Genomic DNA, 18120 nt, shown 5'->3' with positions numbered 1-18120 from the left:
CTTCGTTATCGTCTTTTCTTCTACGTTTCCTTCTTTCCCTTTCTTCGCCTTCCTCTTGTTGTTGTTCCCCTTTCTCCTCCTCTTCTTCCTCATATAATTTTTTATCACCTTCATCTTGGTGCTCTCCTTCCTTCACTTTCTATTTGTCCTTCATTCACTTCCTCTTCTTTTATTCCCTCCTTCTTGTATATTTACGTTGTTGTTCTTGTTCATCTTCTCATCTGTCTTCCTATCTTTACTGTAGTTTACGCCGTTTATGATGTTCGCGCTTTTTCTTTTTATCACGCCCTTGTCATCTTTATCCTGTAATTCCTCCGCATCCTCACCTTCCTTTTCCTTTTCTTGTTCTTATTCTTTTTTCTTCTCTTTCATCTTTCACCCCCAAAATTCTTCTTCTCCCCCATTCTCTCCTTCCACTTCTCCCAGCTTTCTGTACACATTATATTTTCAAAGCAGAAAAGGGAAAAACCAAATAATTACAAGTGGCATCAGAAGCAGTAGTTGCGTTATTAGTTGATTGTGTAGATACGGTATTAAAACCAAGATTTAGTCGGTGTTATGGAAAACCGAACCTTTAGGTATTAAAATAGGTCTACATCAGAGGGTTTGAATATAACATCGGATAGTGTCAATAATACAAACTGAATAGCAGAAATGGGTTAACTACAATGTAACACCTTAATTCACAAATACCGTTAAATGCAAGGTATGATCATATCACAAGCTCGCCTGGTGCAGTGTTAACACCGGTGTATTGCAGTGTGGTATTAGCAGCAGTACCGATATGTGTCTCAAAAAGGTGTTACGTGCGACTCTACCCATGACTGGAACATGTTCTTAGGTAGAAAGTCAACTACATAGGGATGATATCACACAGCTCAAGAAAGGGTCATCAGTCTAGCGTAAAGTCATTCGTAACTTACGAACAGCTTTATGAAACACGCAACAGGTAGCAAGGGGGGCGGGGGGTAACTAACATTATCCAGAGTAATGCAATATTCGATTTATTCAGGTGCACACGGTGAGGTTCTTATAAACTCTATCACAAATTTATGGATATGGATTAGTATTTGACAACGTCGGGGTCCTCAATTATGATTACATGCGGCATCCATCTTGTGTTGGCAGTTGACTAAATAACGCATCCATTGTGATCTATACAGCCATGAGTAATTTGATTAACTTATTAACCTAATGTACAGTATGTCTTTCCGCGGTTATACAAATACAGTCCCACTTATACATTTTCCTGTGGGCTGTTGAATAGACGTCGATTGTGGGGGTGCCTGGCCTGATAGGAAGGAGGAGTTGCCATGGCGACAGGGTGATGCAGTCGCGTATCAACTCCAGTTTCAGTCTTGATCTTGTCCGAAACTCAGCCGGGAAACATGACGATGTAAAACAGAAACAAACAAGCAAACAAAAACTTTCTCAGGATTTTTTGTCATTAATGGTAATCTTTTTTCTGCATTTCGAATTGGGTAAGGGAAAACTGTCCGATGAACTGATGCATACCTTTTTGCAAGACGCGAACTGGTGAATCCAGTTTGTGGCGGTATTGATTGTGGATACATCTCCAAGTTTACTCGTACTATGTTACCAATTTAAAACTATTATTATTGATCGTGGCAAAACAATCTCTTTGTAGATTTCTTGGTCATTCCTATTCGTCATTTCTCCATTCAATCTGCTCTCTGTCTCCCACTCTCTCGCCCTTTCTTCACCTCGCATTTAATATATATTTTATTTTGCTCCCACCCCCCCCCCATTATATCTCTCTCTTATACCGAGGTTTTTTACCTGACTGCTATGAAAGCGCGAATGCCTGTGAGCAAGCAACCAGGGGACCAACGGCTTAAGGTCCTCTCCGAGGGACCTGGTAATGAGGATAAATGCCTTACCAAAGGGCACTAGCGCACCACTTGGGAATCGAACCCGGGTCACCGGAATCCGCTCTACCGACTGAGCTATCGCGCCTCCTCTTTCTTCGTCTTCTTCTTCTTCAATTTCACAACTCTCTCCATGATTTACCTATCCTTGCAGCCTTTAGAAATGTCCCGGCCCTTTCAAAGGGCATATCCACCATGAAACTTTTCGCAAAGCAAGTACGATGCCTCGACGACTATCTCTCTCTCTCTTTCTTCAATATTCCCCTTCTATCTTCCCCTCCTTCTTTCCCGATCCCCTCTATCTTTCAACTTCAAAATATTCATTCCTCGCAAGCTTCGAAAGTTTCGCGCCCTTTCTACAGTCATCCATCATAAGCTTTCGCGAGGCAATGACCCTAGCTTCACGGCTTTTAGTCACACCAGTGGTGACATGGAAATACATCTTCATCCCATAAAATTATAATGGTGCGTAGCTGAAGGGTGTCGTATATAATTTTTTTTTCCCTCCCCGCCATGTTAGAGTGGCGATCCAAGCACGCACACTTAAAGTATGATAATCATAACACATTCGCAATGTACCTAATAACTCCTACATGTGACCTTCTGGCGTATTAATGTTCGATGTGATATGTATCTATTCTCCTCTTACCGAAAGCCCGACCCCTCCCCCAACATGCCCAACCCTTCCCCTTGTGTTCGGCTATATCAGAATTTACCAAATTAATGTAGTATATCATAAAATTCCATTATACCGTACACGTTTTGCAAAAGTAGGGTTATACTTGATGTAACTATATTTGCACTTATTTCGCAGAGCTTTTATCAGCCCCAATACTGTAAAGATTACCTTAAAAAACATACCCCAAAAGACGGATCAACTTTGTTTCCAAGGGAGAAAACTTATCGCCCCACCCCTCTTTTCACTAAAACAAAAACGCAGACGCGCACGCACTACGTTGTATGGTACTTATATCACCTTAATTTCCGAGAAATGAAATTAAAATTCAAATTCTTGGCTATTATGTTTTTACAGTAGGAAAAACATCTTTTCAGATAATTCGTGGTATATTATTTCGATATTATCTCTGATCATAATTCGCTCGAAAAAAAATGATAAAACAATAAAACAACTTTTTAATGCAGTGTACCCGATATTTTGATAACGGTCAAGACAGCTGACTTTTTTTTGTTATTACGGATTAGGTTTACGTGGCTTTTGCGGCTTTCAGTACCTCGCTGGTCCAGACCAGGTCTGGGCTAAGACGTAAAATTGTGAATTTATATATGGCGAGGGCTAAAATAGCCTGCGCTTTGCCTTTGCCATTTTAAAGATCAAGTCCACCCCAGAAAATTGTTGATTTGAATCGAAAGAAAAAAACCAAACAAACATAACACTGCAAATTTCATCGAAATCGGATGTAAAATAAGAAAGTTATGACATTTTTAAGTTTCGCTTATTTTTCACAAAACAGTTAAATGCGAATTATTTTAGTGCGGGCTTTGTGCGGACGAAAAAAATTATGAGTTACTGTAAAGGGTAATATAATCGGCCTATCCCTTGTTTTCATGCTTTTCTTTATTTTCTCTTCCTCCCCCCCCCCCCCCATTTACATTGTTTCCCCTTTTCTCCCGAGTTGAAAGAAAGGGGCGGTTGAACCCAGGCCTCCTCTCTGTCAAACACTGGCGTAAATCCGTGTTGGTGGGTGGGGGGATGACTGAAATATTTTGGCTTTTTTTTTGCAATCATGTTTTTAGATATGCAAGGGATTGTCATTGATATGTCCACAGTGGCGTACCGTGGGTCACGGCATTGGGGAGGGGGGCACCAGCAAAATGTTTGAATCACTGAGTGAGCGCGCTCAGTTGCCAGTTATACTGACCTAATAGAGACATTTTCTGGACAATGTCATTAAACGGATATGCATCTCACTGATCAAATAATGCGAGCGCGAAGCGCGAGCTGAATTTTTTTATATTCACACCTAAAAAGAGACATTATAATCAAATTTGTGAAATCATGATAGGTACCTTTCTCGCTAAACAATACGAGCGCGAAGCGCGAGCTGAAGTTTTCGTATATTTTGACCCCAAACAGCGAGATTTTGAGGAATATATTTTAGGAATCCATTAAGAGTATGCATATCTCACCATAGTCATCTAGTGCGAGTGCCAAGCGCTTGCTGGTTTATAAGAATTACATCTGAACACATGAAACACTTTTTGTATTCATTGCAATCATGATTATCATACGCATCTCACTAATCAAATATTGCGATCAGGAAGCGCGAGCTGAAAATTTAGATAATTCAGACCTGAAGTGGGGCATTCTAAGGTTTTTTTGTAGGAATTAACTAGGACCATACGTAATTCAATATCCAAATGATGCGAGCACGAAGCTCGAGCTGACAATTTTTTATATTCAGATCAGAAGAAGGGACATTTTAAGGACTGATTTTAGGAATTCATGAAGAGCAGACATATCTCACCAATCCACTAATGCGAACGTAATCACGGACAGGAAATGTTTCATATATACAAAGACCTTAACATGGGGCAATCACTTTTTGAGTAATGAAAAAGAAGCATATGTTACTACATAAAACAATGATAACTAAAATGCTAGGAAATATATTTGGTTTATATTGACTTGAAAACGGGATGTTTCAGTACAACAGGATTATATATCTCGTTAACAGACAATGCAAGCACCAGGAACAATGAAGACGTAGGCCCGTGGTCAAATTATGTTTCATGAAGTTATGATAAAAATGTTTCTTATGTAATGTAACATAACATAATTATAATATAACATTATAATGAATAATATTTTCTTCTTTCCCACTATACGCTTCTCTTCCTGTCTCCCTCTTTTCTCCTTTTCCCCGTTTTTTTTTTGGTCAGCCGATTGGGGGGGGGGGGGGGGGCACGTGCCCCCATGCCCCCCCCCCCCCCGTAGTTACGCCACTATTTGTTTCATATGGCAAATACCCCTCCAATATCATCTTTTTTTTTTTACCCCATGATGGTTCAATGGTTTTATTAGAGGTTACATTAAAAAAGAATTGACATTCCATCTTAATCCCTTCCCAAAGACCCCAACATTGATGAATCGGAAGAAACGGGAGTTTCTCTACAATGTTATAATAAGGACATACGTATTTCGTTTGGAAATGGTGAAGTGGCTCTTTATTTGCATTTTATGATTCAATAATATTGTTTTATTTGTTAAGCGGTATTTCAGGAAGAATTTTCACCAATAAAACAATTATCTCTTGTGATTTTTTTTCCATTTCTTTCGTAAAAAGTGGGGGGATGTTTGTACAGGCCATCCCCCCTCCTCGAAAAGTGGGGGGGGGGTATATCCCCCCCCCCCATCCCCCGGAATTTACGCCAGTGCTGTCAAAGCGGCGTCGAGTGATGCTCCATTCGACATTTTGGGTGTACAGAATCTATATTCTTTTATATGATGTGCATGGTTTGGGCCTCCAGCGTCATGAATTGCTTTCATTTCCGGTCTTACACGAAAGTTCGACACATTCGGTTCGGTATGACTGATTAAATATTCAAGGCTTTTGGAGAATTCGTCTTTCCGAGTCACGCGTTGCCCGCATAGCAACAACCCCACATACGGCGATTCGTTCGTCTAAAATAAAGTCATCTCACAGTTATCAACAGGTTTCAAGAGAATTATTAATGTTCATGTAAAGCAAATTTTCATATACGTATAATCATAACGTCCGCTAGTCAAAGTATCACAAATTGATAAGTACAACATTATATTCCAATTTTTGAAGAAAAAAAAATAACATGGGGTAGTGAGGTGTAAAGGCACAATTATATACAACAGAAGCAAACAAAAAAAGTAAAATACATAAGAAAAAAATGACAGCCACCCAAAAAACCACAACTACTTCCCCATAATGAATTTCGAGATTATCATTGACTTGAAAAAGCACATCCTTAGAGCTTTAAATGGTAATTAACTTTTCACAATCGGTCATCAATAACCACAAATACAAGTTGTTTTATTGCATGCAGAAGAAACTAAGCGTGATCTTTGAAAACAACAAGGAGAAAAAAACATATGAAGTTCATGAAGTTCGGGGCTCACTCAGTTGCTTACTTCGCAATCTCGGTGAAACTTTCAGATAGTCGGCAAAAATTTACATGTTGTATCTTGTGTCAAATTCAATTTTACAACTTTAAATAATTACACTAATAAAGAAAAGGAATTACCATTTCAGATAATTTATTTTATAAGTTTAGCTTTTTGAAGACCAAATGGCTATTTTCTTAATTTCCAGAGAACCATTCTGGGCGACTTGTTTGGGGTTTTGGAGGTGACAGGTCACTCATGTCTTTTGACGTCTCATGCTATGTACTTGTTTGCAATTAATACCCTACCGGGAGTTAATTTACTAGTCGCCCACTCTATACTAAACCATTTTCATTTTTACACGACAATGTCCATCGATTGCAATTATGACAGAGTGGCAATCTCAAGACCAAAAGCTTCAAATCTGTGCATGGTTAAGCTCCAGGATACGTGACCCCCTTATAGAACAACGCCGTGTACGTCCTGGCTTGCGCTCATCTGGTGTTGGTGTCACTCTTCATGTACCCATCACACACACCTAAGCATGCTAGGGGGATTTTAAGAGACCGTGCCTTTTCTTCTATTGCTCCACGCCTTTGGAACTCCCTCCCTTCTTCACTTCGTGAATTTGAGGGCATAGAACTCTTTAAACCGTCTCTCAAAACTTAATTATCTCGGCAGATGTGTAGTAATTAACCTATTAGATGAGCCTGCGCATATGAATGTTTTTTAAAGATATATGGCGCAATATAAAATTTAATGCTGTGGATCATCATCTTCAGTCTTCTTGTACCATCTGTTGATCAGCTGTACTACCTTGGCTCCACTTTTAAGATTTCACAAACTTCATAAACTTCTAAATGAATCCCAGGGCCCCGTCTTACAAAGATTCATCAGATCAATCGTAACTATGGACGGCCAGCAACGTCAACATCTATTATGCATGTTTCTTCAAAATTTTCTAACCATGATGTATATTCATGCATTCAATGTTTTCTTCAAAATTCACTTTGCTTCTCTTTGTTTACTAAAGACATTGTGCACATTTTCTGTAGAAAACATTATGACACTGATGGATTTCCATAGAGTTACGATTAATTGGATCAATCGTAACTCTTTGTAAAACAGAGCCCAGAACTGTCGGTTACGCTATATAACAGAACCATGAGAAGGGCAAATATTAACAGTTTTAACAGTAAGAAAATATCACAAAATAGATGGAAAAATTATAAGTTAAAATGGAGGCCTAGCATGCCTGATTGAACTTATAACACATCGATGAAATGAATCAAGATTTCTAAAATGAAAGACACGGCTTTATACATCAAGCAAAGACCCTCGAAAGCTATGGTCTATAGACTCTATACCCTAGTGACTGTCCTCAGTCAATGCCCCTCGTGTGTTCAATGTTTGCTTTCATATAGAAATGCGCCATCTAGAATAACGCCCTTTCACTGAAAAATTTCACAATTTAACGCATGGTAACAGCGATTTGAATATTCATTTTTACTCACCCGGCAAGGAGTGCCGTCCCGCCTATTTCCTGGAGTAACTGGTCCCATTCCACCTGGAGTTCCGCATCCGGAATATCGTCCATACTCGGCGAATGCTCAAACACAGTGCAATCCATTCTGACTCAATCTCAACCTTGCACGTCGGTTTTCTTTCCTCGCTCACTGCCCCCTTCGCTCCGTGGGGCCCGCTCGGGTACTCCGCTACCTCAGTAAATACCCAAACCCAATTCAAAGTAATATCGCAAGTGTTCGGTAATCGTTTTGTAACGCGTCAGGAAAAAAATAAGGGACAAGATTTTCAGCTCAAGTAGGTATACGTAATTGCGATTTCTCCTCAAGTAGATGTAATCATTTTACGAGACTGGTTGATGATTTACACGCGACTGGACTGGTTAGATATTGTAGAATGTTTTCGTAATAGGCGCCATGCATGTGCGAGTTACTTCAAGCGCAAAATCTGAATGAGATATGAATGTATTCGAGTGTTGGGTATTGCGTGTGTTAATTTGGTCGCACACGCACCATGCATAACCGTTACTCCGAAGCACCCACGTGATGGAGTATACGTGTTTCTTAATGGGGTGTTGTATTATGTACATCTGCGGGCGTAGCCCAGTGGCGTAGACAGGTTCGTACACCTGGGGGGGATGACTGGGCTGCCAACGCTAGTGAGGGCGCGAAGCGCCCGAGAGCTTTTGCAATTTTGAACTTGAAATCGTGCAATCTGATGCATACTTAATGAGGTAAAATAACACACACAAGCGCGCACGCACACACACACATACTCACCCTCACACACACACACACGGGTGCGCGCACCACACACATACTACGCCTTGAATGGACAGACATACATCGACAAGATCTACACACCGTGGCATACGAATACAGAATGGACTGACACATAGTATTGCATATTGAACCACACTACGTATTTATTTATCTCTGTGAATTTTGCTGTTACACCTCTTCAGAAAAAAAAAACCAATGTCAACTGTGTACACGCAGGTATAGTCTTTGTTGTCTTGATATGGGTATGTGGTTATGAATGAAAACAGCCTCTGTGGCCATTTGTGAATAGAACACATAAACAACAAACAAATAACAATATGTCTGTTCATTATAAAGCATAATGAATACGTACATACTATGCTTTTTTTTACCTCAAAGAAACAGGCATAGTATCCATAGATGGATATTGGCTGGCGGCTCATTAACATACAGATACAAAAAACATAAACAGTATCACTATGATCCATGGAGTAATAACTCGTGGTTATCTTTTGGTTTCCACACCACGAGATTGCGCGCACTGCAAAATATGCGCGATTAATCTTGTGGTTATATCTTGTGGTTTCCAAACCACAAGATAACCACAAAATACTTGTAAGATTTTCTTTTTTTTACCGTCTAAATTGGCTTTCACCGTGTGAATGCGGCTAATAACAATAAACACAATTACAATAATGATGAGGATTATTATTATCATCATCATAATTATTATTATTATTAATATTATAATTGTTATCATTATTATTATTACTATTATTATCATCATTATGACTTATTAAGTAACCAAATATCATTCCCCAAAACCTGGGGGGGATGATTGTACATGCCATCCCCCTCATCCCCCCCCGTTGTCTACGCCCCTGGCGTAGCCTGTTCCAAAGTAGACACACATGACATAAACATGATGCGATTGTTTTCGATCAAAGCATTTAACGTTATTTTATCTTCCCTGTAAGAAGTTTCGTTTATGAGCTACATTAGAGTGTCTGTCTGAAGTTGAAACGTATTCGCTTCGCTTTTCAGAATGAGACTAAACGGCACATTTTGGTTACCATATGGAATTACAACCATGTTGTACCTGATGATAACGCGTGTATACAATGGGTCATTTTTATTAAACACTGCTTTCTAATGTGTAGGAATTTCTATTGAACGTGAAATGTAGGGGCTTATGTGTAAAATAAAGATTAGACATCTTCCTTTTATGGCGAACCTCCAACCAACAGATGAATTTTATTAGAGGAAAATTGCAACATTTGTTTTTAGTTGATAACCCTTTTCGTTGTAGTTCCTGTTGTCATGGTTGATGCTAGTTGAATTTCTGGGAGGGGGATGTTGCCCGTTTTCAGAGTTAACTGTAAACAAAAATCTGAAGATTATGCAAGGTAGCTTTGTCATGATTTTAATAGCGGAGCGTGTTATCATTTCAACATCCTTTTTGTTGCTTGACAATAAATATTGCAGATGCAATTACATAACTTATTGAAAGGTTTACGGTAAACACCATGTATGTAGTCCTGAAAAGGACTGTTTGTTATTCTTTCTTGAATATATGTTAGCTCTGAAAAGAACTGTTATCGACGTTTCGACCAGCGTGTTCTGGTCGTCATCAGGAATGAAGATCCACTTGAAAGACTAAGCCTTAGTCTTAAAGAAGAAACTCCAACAGGACTCCTCCTTAGCAGACCGCACCTCCATGTCACCCGACCAAATCCACGACCTACTGCTTACCTGTCTTGAGTCTACTTCCTTCCAATGGCGAGGTAACTACTACAAGCAACAGGAGGGGGCAGCTATGGGATCACCCCTTTCACCTATAGTTGCCAATCTATACATGGAAGAATTCGAGTCGACAGCCATTCGATCATCGCCTCTCCTACCCAAGATCTGGCTCAGATATGTAGATGATACATTCGTCATTTGGCAACATGGTAGACGCAGCTTAGAAGATTTTCTCCTTCATCTCAACTCTCATCACCCCAGAATCACCTTCACGATGGAGAAGGAGAAGAATAACTCCATACCTTTCTTGGATGTTCTCGTTACACGCGAACCCAACAACCACATATCCCACCAAGTATACCGCAAACCAACCCATACTGATAGGTATCTTCACTTTAAATCGTTCCACCACCCGTCTATCCTACAGTCTGTTCCAAGAACATTGGTCAAGAGGGCGCACTCTATCAGCGATGACAACCACCTGCAACGAGAACTAGATCACATCAAGTCGACACTCGTGACCATAAACGGTTATCCTCCACACAAGATCAAGACCAGACCAACCTCTTCTCGTCCGAAGGAGCCCACCAAAGCTACGGTTGTCTTGCCTTACCTAGGTCCTACTTCCCACAAACTTCAACGCATATTCCGAGCAGCCAAAATTGAAGTGAGACACCGATCTTCCAACAAGTTACATGCTGCCCTTTATACTCATAAGGACGTCAAACCCTCAGCGTCACGCCCTGGAGTATACAGGATACCATGCTCTTGTGGAAAGGTATACATCGGTGAAACTGGACGCAACCTGACTACCAGACTCAAGGAACATCAGAACAGCTACAACAAGGGGGAATGGGAGAAGTCTGCGATAGCCAAACATGCTAACCAACTCCAACACAAGATTCTATGGGAGGACGCCAAGTTACTAACATCAATCAAGCACTGGCATACCAGACGGGTACGAGAGGCCATAGAGATCACCCAACACGACACAGTACCACAAGACAGCGGCCTACTCATCAACAATATTTGGAACCCACTGCTAAACAAGACTACCAATCAATAGATGCCTAATCTCCAACACAATAGAAGTCTTACGTAACCACAGAGGATTAATCCGGGATTAACACCAATTAGTTTCCAATCAACTACTGACCAATCACTATCCTCCTGCTTTCCTATTGGTTCATCTTTAATTACCTCTCCGTTCCTGCTTTCCTATTGGCTCAACCTTAATTACATCCTCATAACCAACTTGGTTATAAGCTTAGTCTTTCAAGTGGATCTTCATTCCTGATGACGACCAGAACACGCTGGTCGAAACGTCGATAACAGTTCTTTTCAGAGCTAACATATATTCAAGAAAGAATAACAAACAGTCCTTTTCAGGACTACATACATGGTGTTTACCGTAAACCTTTCAATATTCTCTCCACCATGGAAACCTTCAAAGATCAAATTACATAACTGTTTTGCCGAGATGCTGATGTGTATTTTCTGAAGTACTCTAAATTTCATAAGCATCCAAAGTCGGAAGAGAACCCAAAAGTGATCTTATTTCCAAAACAGATGAACTTACCATTATATTCATGATATTGATGATTTGTGAATATGTGGTTGTTTTTAAGGTAATGAGTGTCGACAAAACTCTTCTGGACAAACTTCAGGTAATGTCAAACATGTCAAACATAACATGGTGGTAGTGATATAGACCTACATTTATACCGTGTGATTCAAAACAAAAACTTGACACCTCGCAAATCCCAAATTTAAGCAGAACACATCATCACAATATATGACCTGAAAGTGGATCTTCTCCCAAGTATTTTGATACCATATTTATGTATCATGTCTTCACGCTTGAATAATCACTAGGTATTATGTGCAGAGATATAAATTTTGATCTGCACCAAAGTAAGGCATGACTGCAATGAATAAAGCCAGATGCCAATGATGTCATAATCCTACATGAGTTCCCTTTTTAATAAAATTGACTTGGGAATTAATACTAAAAGTTTTGAATAAACAATTTCAATGTAAGTTATTGTAAAGGTGTTTTGAAATTGATTTTTATGCAGGCATGACTTATTTTTGCGCAAATCAAAATTTACATCACTGCAAAGAATACCTCCTGATCATCCCAGTTTTAACACATACCACATAAATATGGTATCAAATCATTTGGGAGAAGATACTCTTTCATGCCATTATGATAATTATGTGTTCATGGCATATTATTTCCTTAAATCGGGTATTAGTGAGATGTCAAGTTTTACTCACACGGTATATATTTAGCGATCCATAATATGGGTCGACCACTGCAGTGAAGGGGTGTGTGGAGAGGGGAGTTGGCATATGTGTGCGTCTGTGCATGTGTGTTAAATGGGAAAGGTGGGGTAGAAATGGGTGTGCGTAGATGTGTCAGTGTGTGATGGTTTATTGGTTATATAGTGTTTACATTTTAATTTGTGTGGATCGAGACAAGAATATACTCACATACATTCAGATCTAGATTGGGTTTACGTTCATCATGTTCATATGCACAAGTTGCGCGTTTTCTTTGATAAATTATATTCGGTTACAGTATGGCATATTTTGGTTAATGCATTTGAAGAGCTCATTTGCAAAAGGGCTTAGGTCCATTTTTCATCAATTTTTTTATTTTTGGGTCTCAATGTATAGATTTGTAGTAGCTCTATAAGATGATACCAAAGAAAAGTTGAAATTCCTATTTAAAAGTGATCATTTTTTCGAAAGGGATTAGGTCCATTTCAGTTTAGTTGCAAAAGGGATTAGGTCCACACCGAATTTTTTTGGAAAAGAATATTTTAAAAAATATGAATAAAGGAAGATTTCTTTTATACCCAATTTTATGTTGTCATGGTAGGGAATCTTGAAAATTTAGTTTCGCATAAGAAAATGCAATATAGGAGAATAAAAAAAAATGATTTTCTTGGAGTGGACCTAACCCCTTTTGCAAACAAACTCTTCTGAAGAGCTCATTTGCCAAAAAGGGTTAGGTCCATTGTTCATACATTTTATTGTTTTCTGTCTCAAAACCTCTAAATTTTTAGTCACTTTGATGAAAACTAAGAAAATTTGAAATTTACATGAAAACGTGAAAAAAGTGGCAAAGAAAAATCACTTTTTTAATCAAAATAGATTGGATTCATTTCAGTTTACTTGCAAAAGGGCTTAGGTCCACAATGATAATTTTTAAAAGAATTCATAGAAAAAAATAGAAGACAGGTAGATTTCTTTTATACCCAATTTTATGTTCACATGATAGGGTAGTACATCATGACAATTTAGTTTCTCATAAGAATATTGCAGTAAGTGAGAATAAAAAACATGGTTTTTCTCAGAATGGTCCAAAGTGGACCTAAGCCCTTTTGCAACTAAACTCTTCATTTGTCATAGTTGATAAATCATCTAACTGTTATATCTTTTCATAATTGTAAAGCGCGTAGAGAACTATACTGGCTATCGTGTGTTTGATAAATACCCTCTATATCATTATTCTTATTCTTATACTGTTGTGGTTAGCATTATTATCATCATTATCATCATCATCATTAATACTATATAGGGCCTACGGCCAAGGCTCATTGTTTAAAACAACCGGGAGAGTATGGAGAGAGAGAGAGAGATAGGGAGACAGTTGGAAGAACTTGGACACCTGAGTAGTGACTGATGGTATATGATAATGACGCCGTGGTTTCACCTTTCCATTAACGATTCATGAAAGACAAGACGACTTCAATGTAATGCATGATGATGATGTTTCCGGTTTAGCGGTAGTTGCACTGAAATTTCATCCTGCTTCTACTAGCTAGTCTTGACAATTCAGACTGTTTTATTTCCTTATATTTATGCTCATTTCTAACGACTGAATAATAAACATTTTCGAATCCATAAGAAGATATCATATCTTACTTTGCTTCATCTTGTTAAAAGGGTCATAAATTATTAAAGATTTTTCAGGGCTGATCTGGGGAATAGTAAACAAACACTCTAAAAAGGATGCATGGCAGCTCAGCGTCTGGTTTGCAAAAGGTCCGATAAGTAAATGCGCCATTTTCTAGTTTTATATAGTACATTCGAAATAAGAAAAGGCCATAAATGAATTAAGGAAGGAAGACAGATAAAACAACAATATTCTTCAATTGGAACAATGCGGTAATAAGAATTACCGATTACAACGTACATGTTTATGCCATGATGTTTTGATATATAATATATATATATATATATATATATATATATATATGTTCACTTAATAATGTCGAGGTAAATGAGTTTTACCTTTTACCTTTGCATTTGTTTTCTTTCTATTTTATTATCAGATGCAGAAAAGTAAGATAATTAAACTAATCGTTTTATTATCATTACCAGCTCTTATTTGAATTATCCCATACATAAAGCTTATAAAATGATAGATAATTAAAATTTCATATTTGTCAGCTCTGGAGCCCGTTTCAGAAAAAGTCTGTTATCAAACACAACCTAGCTGTCAGCCAATGAGATGCGCGCATTTGGGACTTGTGTTGAATTCACTGATAAGACAACGTTCATCTGCAGCCTTTACAAATCTTTCAGTATAAACTGTTCCATGACAAAAATGAAAACAAATCCCAGTATTGATGTCAACTGAAATGCGAATATTTGAAAACCGATAATCTCTCTTATTTCCTGTACGGAGACTTAGCATCACTCTAATTTTTCATTATCATGTTCATTATCATCCATCTTCAACCAACGAAATATAGAAAATAGCAAAGGGTTGTTATACTGTACATGTTATTAGTTCTGTGGTTTCAACTTCTTCTCGTCTGAATACCTGTATGATATGAGACGTAGATGGCGATATTATCACGAGTAAAAACCAAATGGATTGAGCACAGAGAAAATCGAGAATGGATAGCGGTTCCATGACATTTGCTCCGTTGTAAATACAAGCACACTCAAGGAATGACCGACTTCAACCCTGGATGTCAAACTATACCCGGGGGCCGTTTCATAAAGCTGTTCGTAAGATAAGAGCGACTTTAAGAACGACTGGTGAACCTTTCTTACGCGCTAAACCATCGCCAATGAATATACCATTTACCACAAGAAAGGATCACCAGTCGTTCTTAAAATCGCTCTTAACTTACGAACAGCTTTATGAAACACCCACCTGTTCCTAAACCTAACCCTAAACCCAAGATAAAACCCTATTGCAACCCTAACCCTATATCTTAGAAGAAATAGATCCCAGAGCTGTTGTGCACCTGGATGGCATCATCTACTATCCACAACTCCCTCTCTCTTTCTCTCTCTCTCTCTCTCTCTCTCTATAATGCACTCTCAAAATATGTAAATCCCACTAAAAAACGACTGGTCCCTCGTTTCACATTGAGAAGAGTGTGATGGTCCCTCGTTTTACTTTGAGAGTAGTGTCATTAGGGACCAAACTAACTCTTTTGCATTTAGCGCGAAGAAGCTATGTGAGAATCCAGGCTTCTTTGAATATTTGGACACAGTGGGCAGGGGGCAGATACGTGGATGTCGGGGCACAGTGACAATGCCTCCCCCCCCCCCCCCCCTCTTTACAAAAATAAAAGTTAACTACACTATATATTAATTTGAGATGGAAAATATTCCTTCTTGCTTGAGATGACTCTGAGGCAAATCACATATTTTTTTCTGAGTGTTATTATTAACCGTTTACTTCGTATTTTACTTGTCAGGAATTCAGAAGAAATCGATAAAAATGTATGTGCTTCCCCTTGATTTGGGAAGCAAGTTCATGGCCGTTTTCACTCTTGTGTACTTAAAAAACTATTTTCAACAATGAATGTTTAATCATGTAAGATTTTATCGTATGAGCTTAAAAAAACAATGGGATTTGATTAATTAACGGTTACCCATGTATGTGAACCATTTTTTGCACGTTCAGCAATTACGTACTACTTACAAGTTTACCCGAGTGCCCGGTCTCTCTTTCCCAATGCTAAATCGTGCGATATACCCACATAGCCAACACACTTTTGCTACCATTGTTTACAGAAGTCATGCATGCTTAGTCGGGTTTTGAGAAAACGGCCCAAAAATACCTGTAGCTGAAGGTGTACATACCAATGACAAAGGGATTGTACTCTTGCATGACTGCAGATCAAATTTACAAATAACAGAGTTCAGTTCTTTTATTGTTTAACTCGATTCTCCTGTTGAGAAAGCGTGGGAATTAGAATACGGAGGTTTGGTTCAGTTGGGGGCAGTTTTAGACATAATTAGGAAGAGTTAAGTCCAAAATACCATGTTTTAAGATAGATAAATATATAAGCTAAAACATTATTGATAACCGAATCCGCATAAATTTCAAATTTTCTATCACTAGGGTTTTTAATTTGAGGGGAATTTGTGAAAAAATACTATACTGCAGCTATGTAAGGTAAACAAAATATGTGTTGCCGTACAGATGGTTCGATCGGTTGGGTTTTTCTTTTTTATTGGGGGAGGGGTCGAGATCAAGTGCTCGTTAGCCATAGTGCGCGGTAAAATGTAGACAAATTAAAATCATGGTCGGTCGGCACCATTTTTTTTGGGGGTCGGGTAAAATCAAAATAAAAAGTCGGAGGTTTGATTATTTTTCGAGTTACAATAAAAACAAACCTTTTTTCTTAACATATTCCCGAGCATTATCTCCGATTCAAGATATTCTCTAGAAGGTATAGGCTTTACTTTGTCACCCCACCCACTATATTTATTTTCTTAATTTCTGACTTTTAGAAATACCAAATCTTTAACCAATAATGTTTATATCTCCATGCATAAGAACAAATGGAATACAGATCTTTCGAATCCATCTATTAAAGCGATATTCCTTGGTTTGTAAACATCTATACAGTCAGGCCTGGATGCATGTGCCATTCATAGGCTAAACAACTTTACAAAATAGACTTTACATTACAGTAAGCACTACAATAACCAAATAAACTTTACAATAACCACGTGTTTACTCAAGTTACACAACAAAGGGGGAAAAAGGGGTTTTACCTCTTATGATTCGAGAGTGGTGGGTATACACGTAAAGTATGCAATGAATAGGCCTCGTACGGTCTTTAGAGAATGGTGTACAATGTATGCTTCGGTTTACAAAGGTGATAAAATTGATTTTACGCCCATCATATCACTAGCGTACCTACGGGAGGGGCAGAGGGGGCAGACTGCCCCCCCCCTGACGAGTCACAACCCATGCAAGGGATCCTTTATTTGTGGTTGAAGCCTTTTTTTTTTGCTTGCCAAATTTGACAAATTTTTTGGCGGACGAGATCCTTTATTTGTGGTTGAAGACCCTTTTTTTTTTGGCTTGCCAAATTTTTTGGCGGACGAATTTGCCCCCCCCCCCTTTGGAAAATCCTAGGTACGCCACTGCATCATATGAAGAGATTAACTTCCTCATGGACATATATTTACCATTGAAATATACCATTGTCTAGTTTTAATCTAAAGGTGTGCAGTCAAGGCGTTTTCATTATTGTTTTTCTGTTGTAGATAATTATATGCATCTATAAGTTCTTTTCTCCGAATGTAGCAGTTTGAAAAAGGCCAAAAAGTTGCCATGTCGTATTTAGATGGCGCCTAAACTACATATTCTATCAAAGTAACGAATTATTGACGGGAATTTTTTTTCTTGCTGATTTAATTTTCTCTAATTTTATTCACCAGTGCGGAGCTGTCACTTTGTAAGTCATAATGTAATGAGCTGGTAAGGAGGTGCACGTAGTAAAAGTTGTGATCACCTGTTATTTTTTATTATCTCCTCGAATAAATGTAATTCAATCTGATCGTTTAAATAAGAAATATAAACAAAAAATGACACTCTGTATACGTATGGGTATCTTCCTGATAGTGTCAGCCACAAATCTGTTGCCGCATTCACACCAACGAAACCAATCAAAGTTATTACGTTATTACCAATGACATAGCATTGGTCGGTTTGGAGTTAGTTACAACAGTCTGACTGGGGCGTCAAATGGAATGACCCCGTCGTGTTCGTAAACTCAAGAAGTGTAAAGGGTACGAACCGGGACCCCTTGTGCACCCCTGGGCGTCAACCCGC

The 18120-nt window shown here is 38.5% G+C and overlaps 1 protein-coding gene across 1 annotated transcript; it reads left to right on the top strand.

The window, feature by feature from the left end:
• Positions 1-9987: 9987 nt before the first annotated feature.
• Positions 9988-11079, top strand: LOC129259562 (uncharacterized). Its single transcript, XM_054897839.2, has one exon. The coding sequence runs from the start codon at positions 9988-9990 to the stop codon at positions 11077-11079; it is 1092 nt and encodes a 363-aa protein (XP_054753814.2).
• The last annotated feature ends 7041 nt before the right edge of the window (positions 11080-18120 follow it).

The sequence above is a fragment of the Lytechinus pictus genome, chromosome 6, assembly GCF_037042905.1.
Source record: "Lytechinus pictus isolate F3 Inbred chromosome 6, Lp3.0, whole genome shotgun sequence".
NCBI classification, from domain to species: domain Eukaryota; kingdom Metazoa; phylum Echinodermata; class Echinoidea; order Temnopleuroida; family Toxopneustidae; genus Lytechinus; species Lytechinus pictus.
This window is presented reverse-complemented; position numbering and strand designations above follow the sequence as displayed.

Excerpts from the sequence above, each read along its gene's own strand:
- LOC129259562 (XM_054897839.2), top strand. The coding sequence starts at position 9,988 with ATGTCACCCGACCAAATCCACGACCTACTGCTTACCTGTCTTGAGTCT.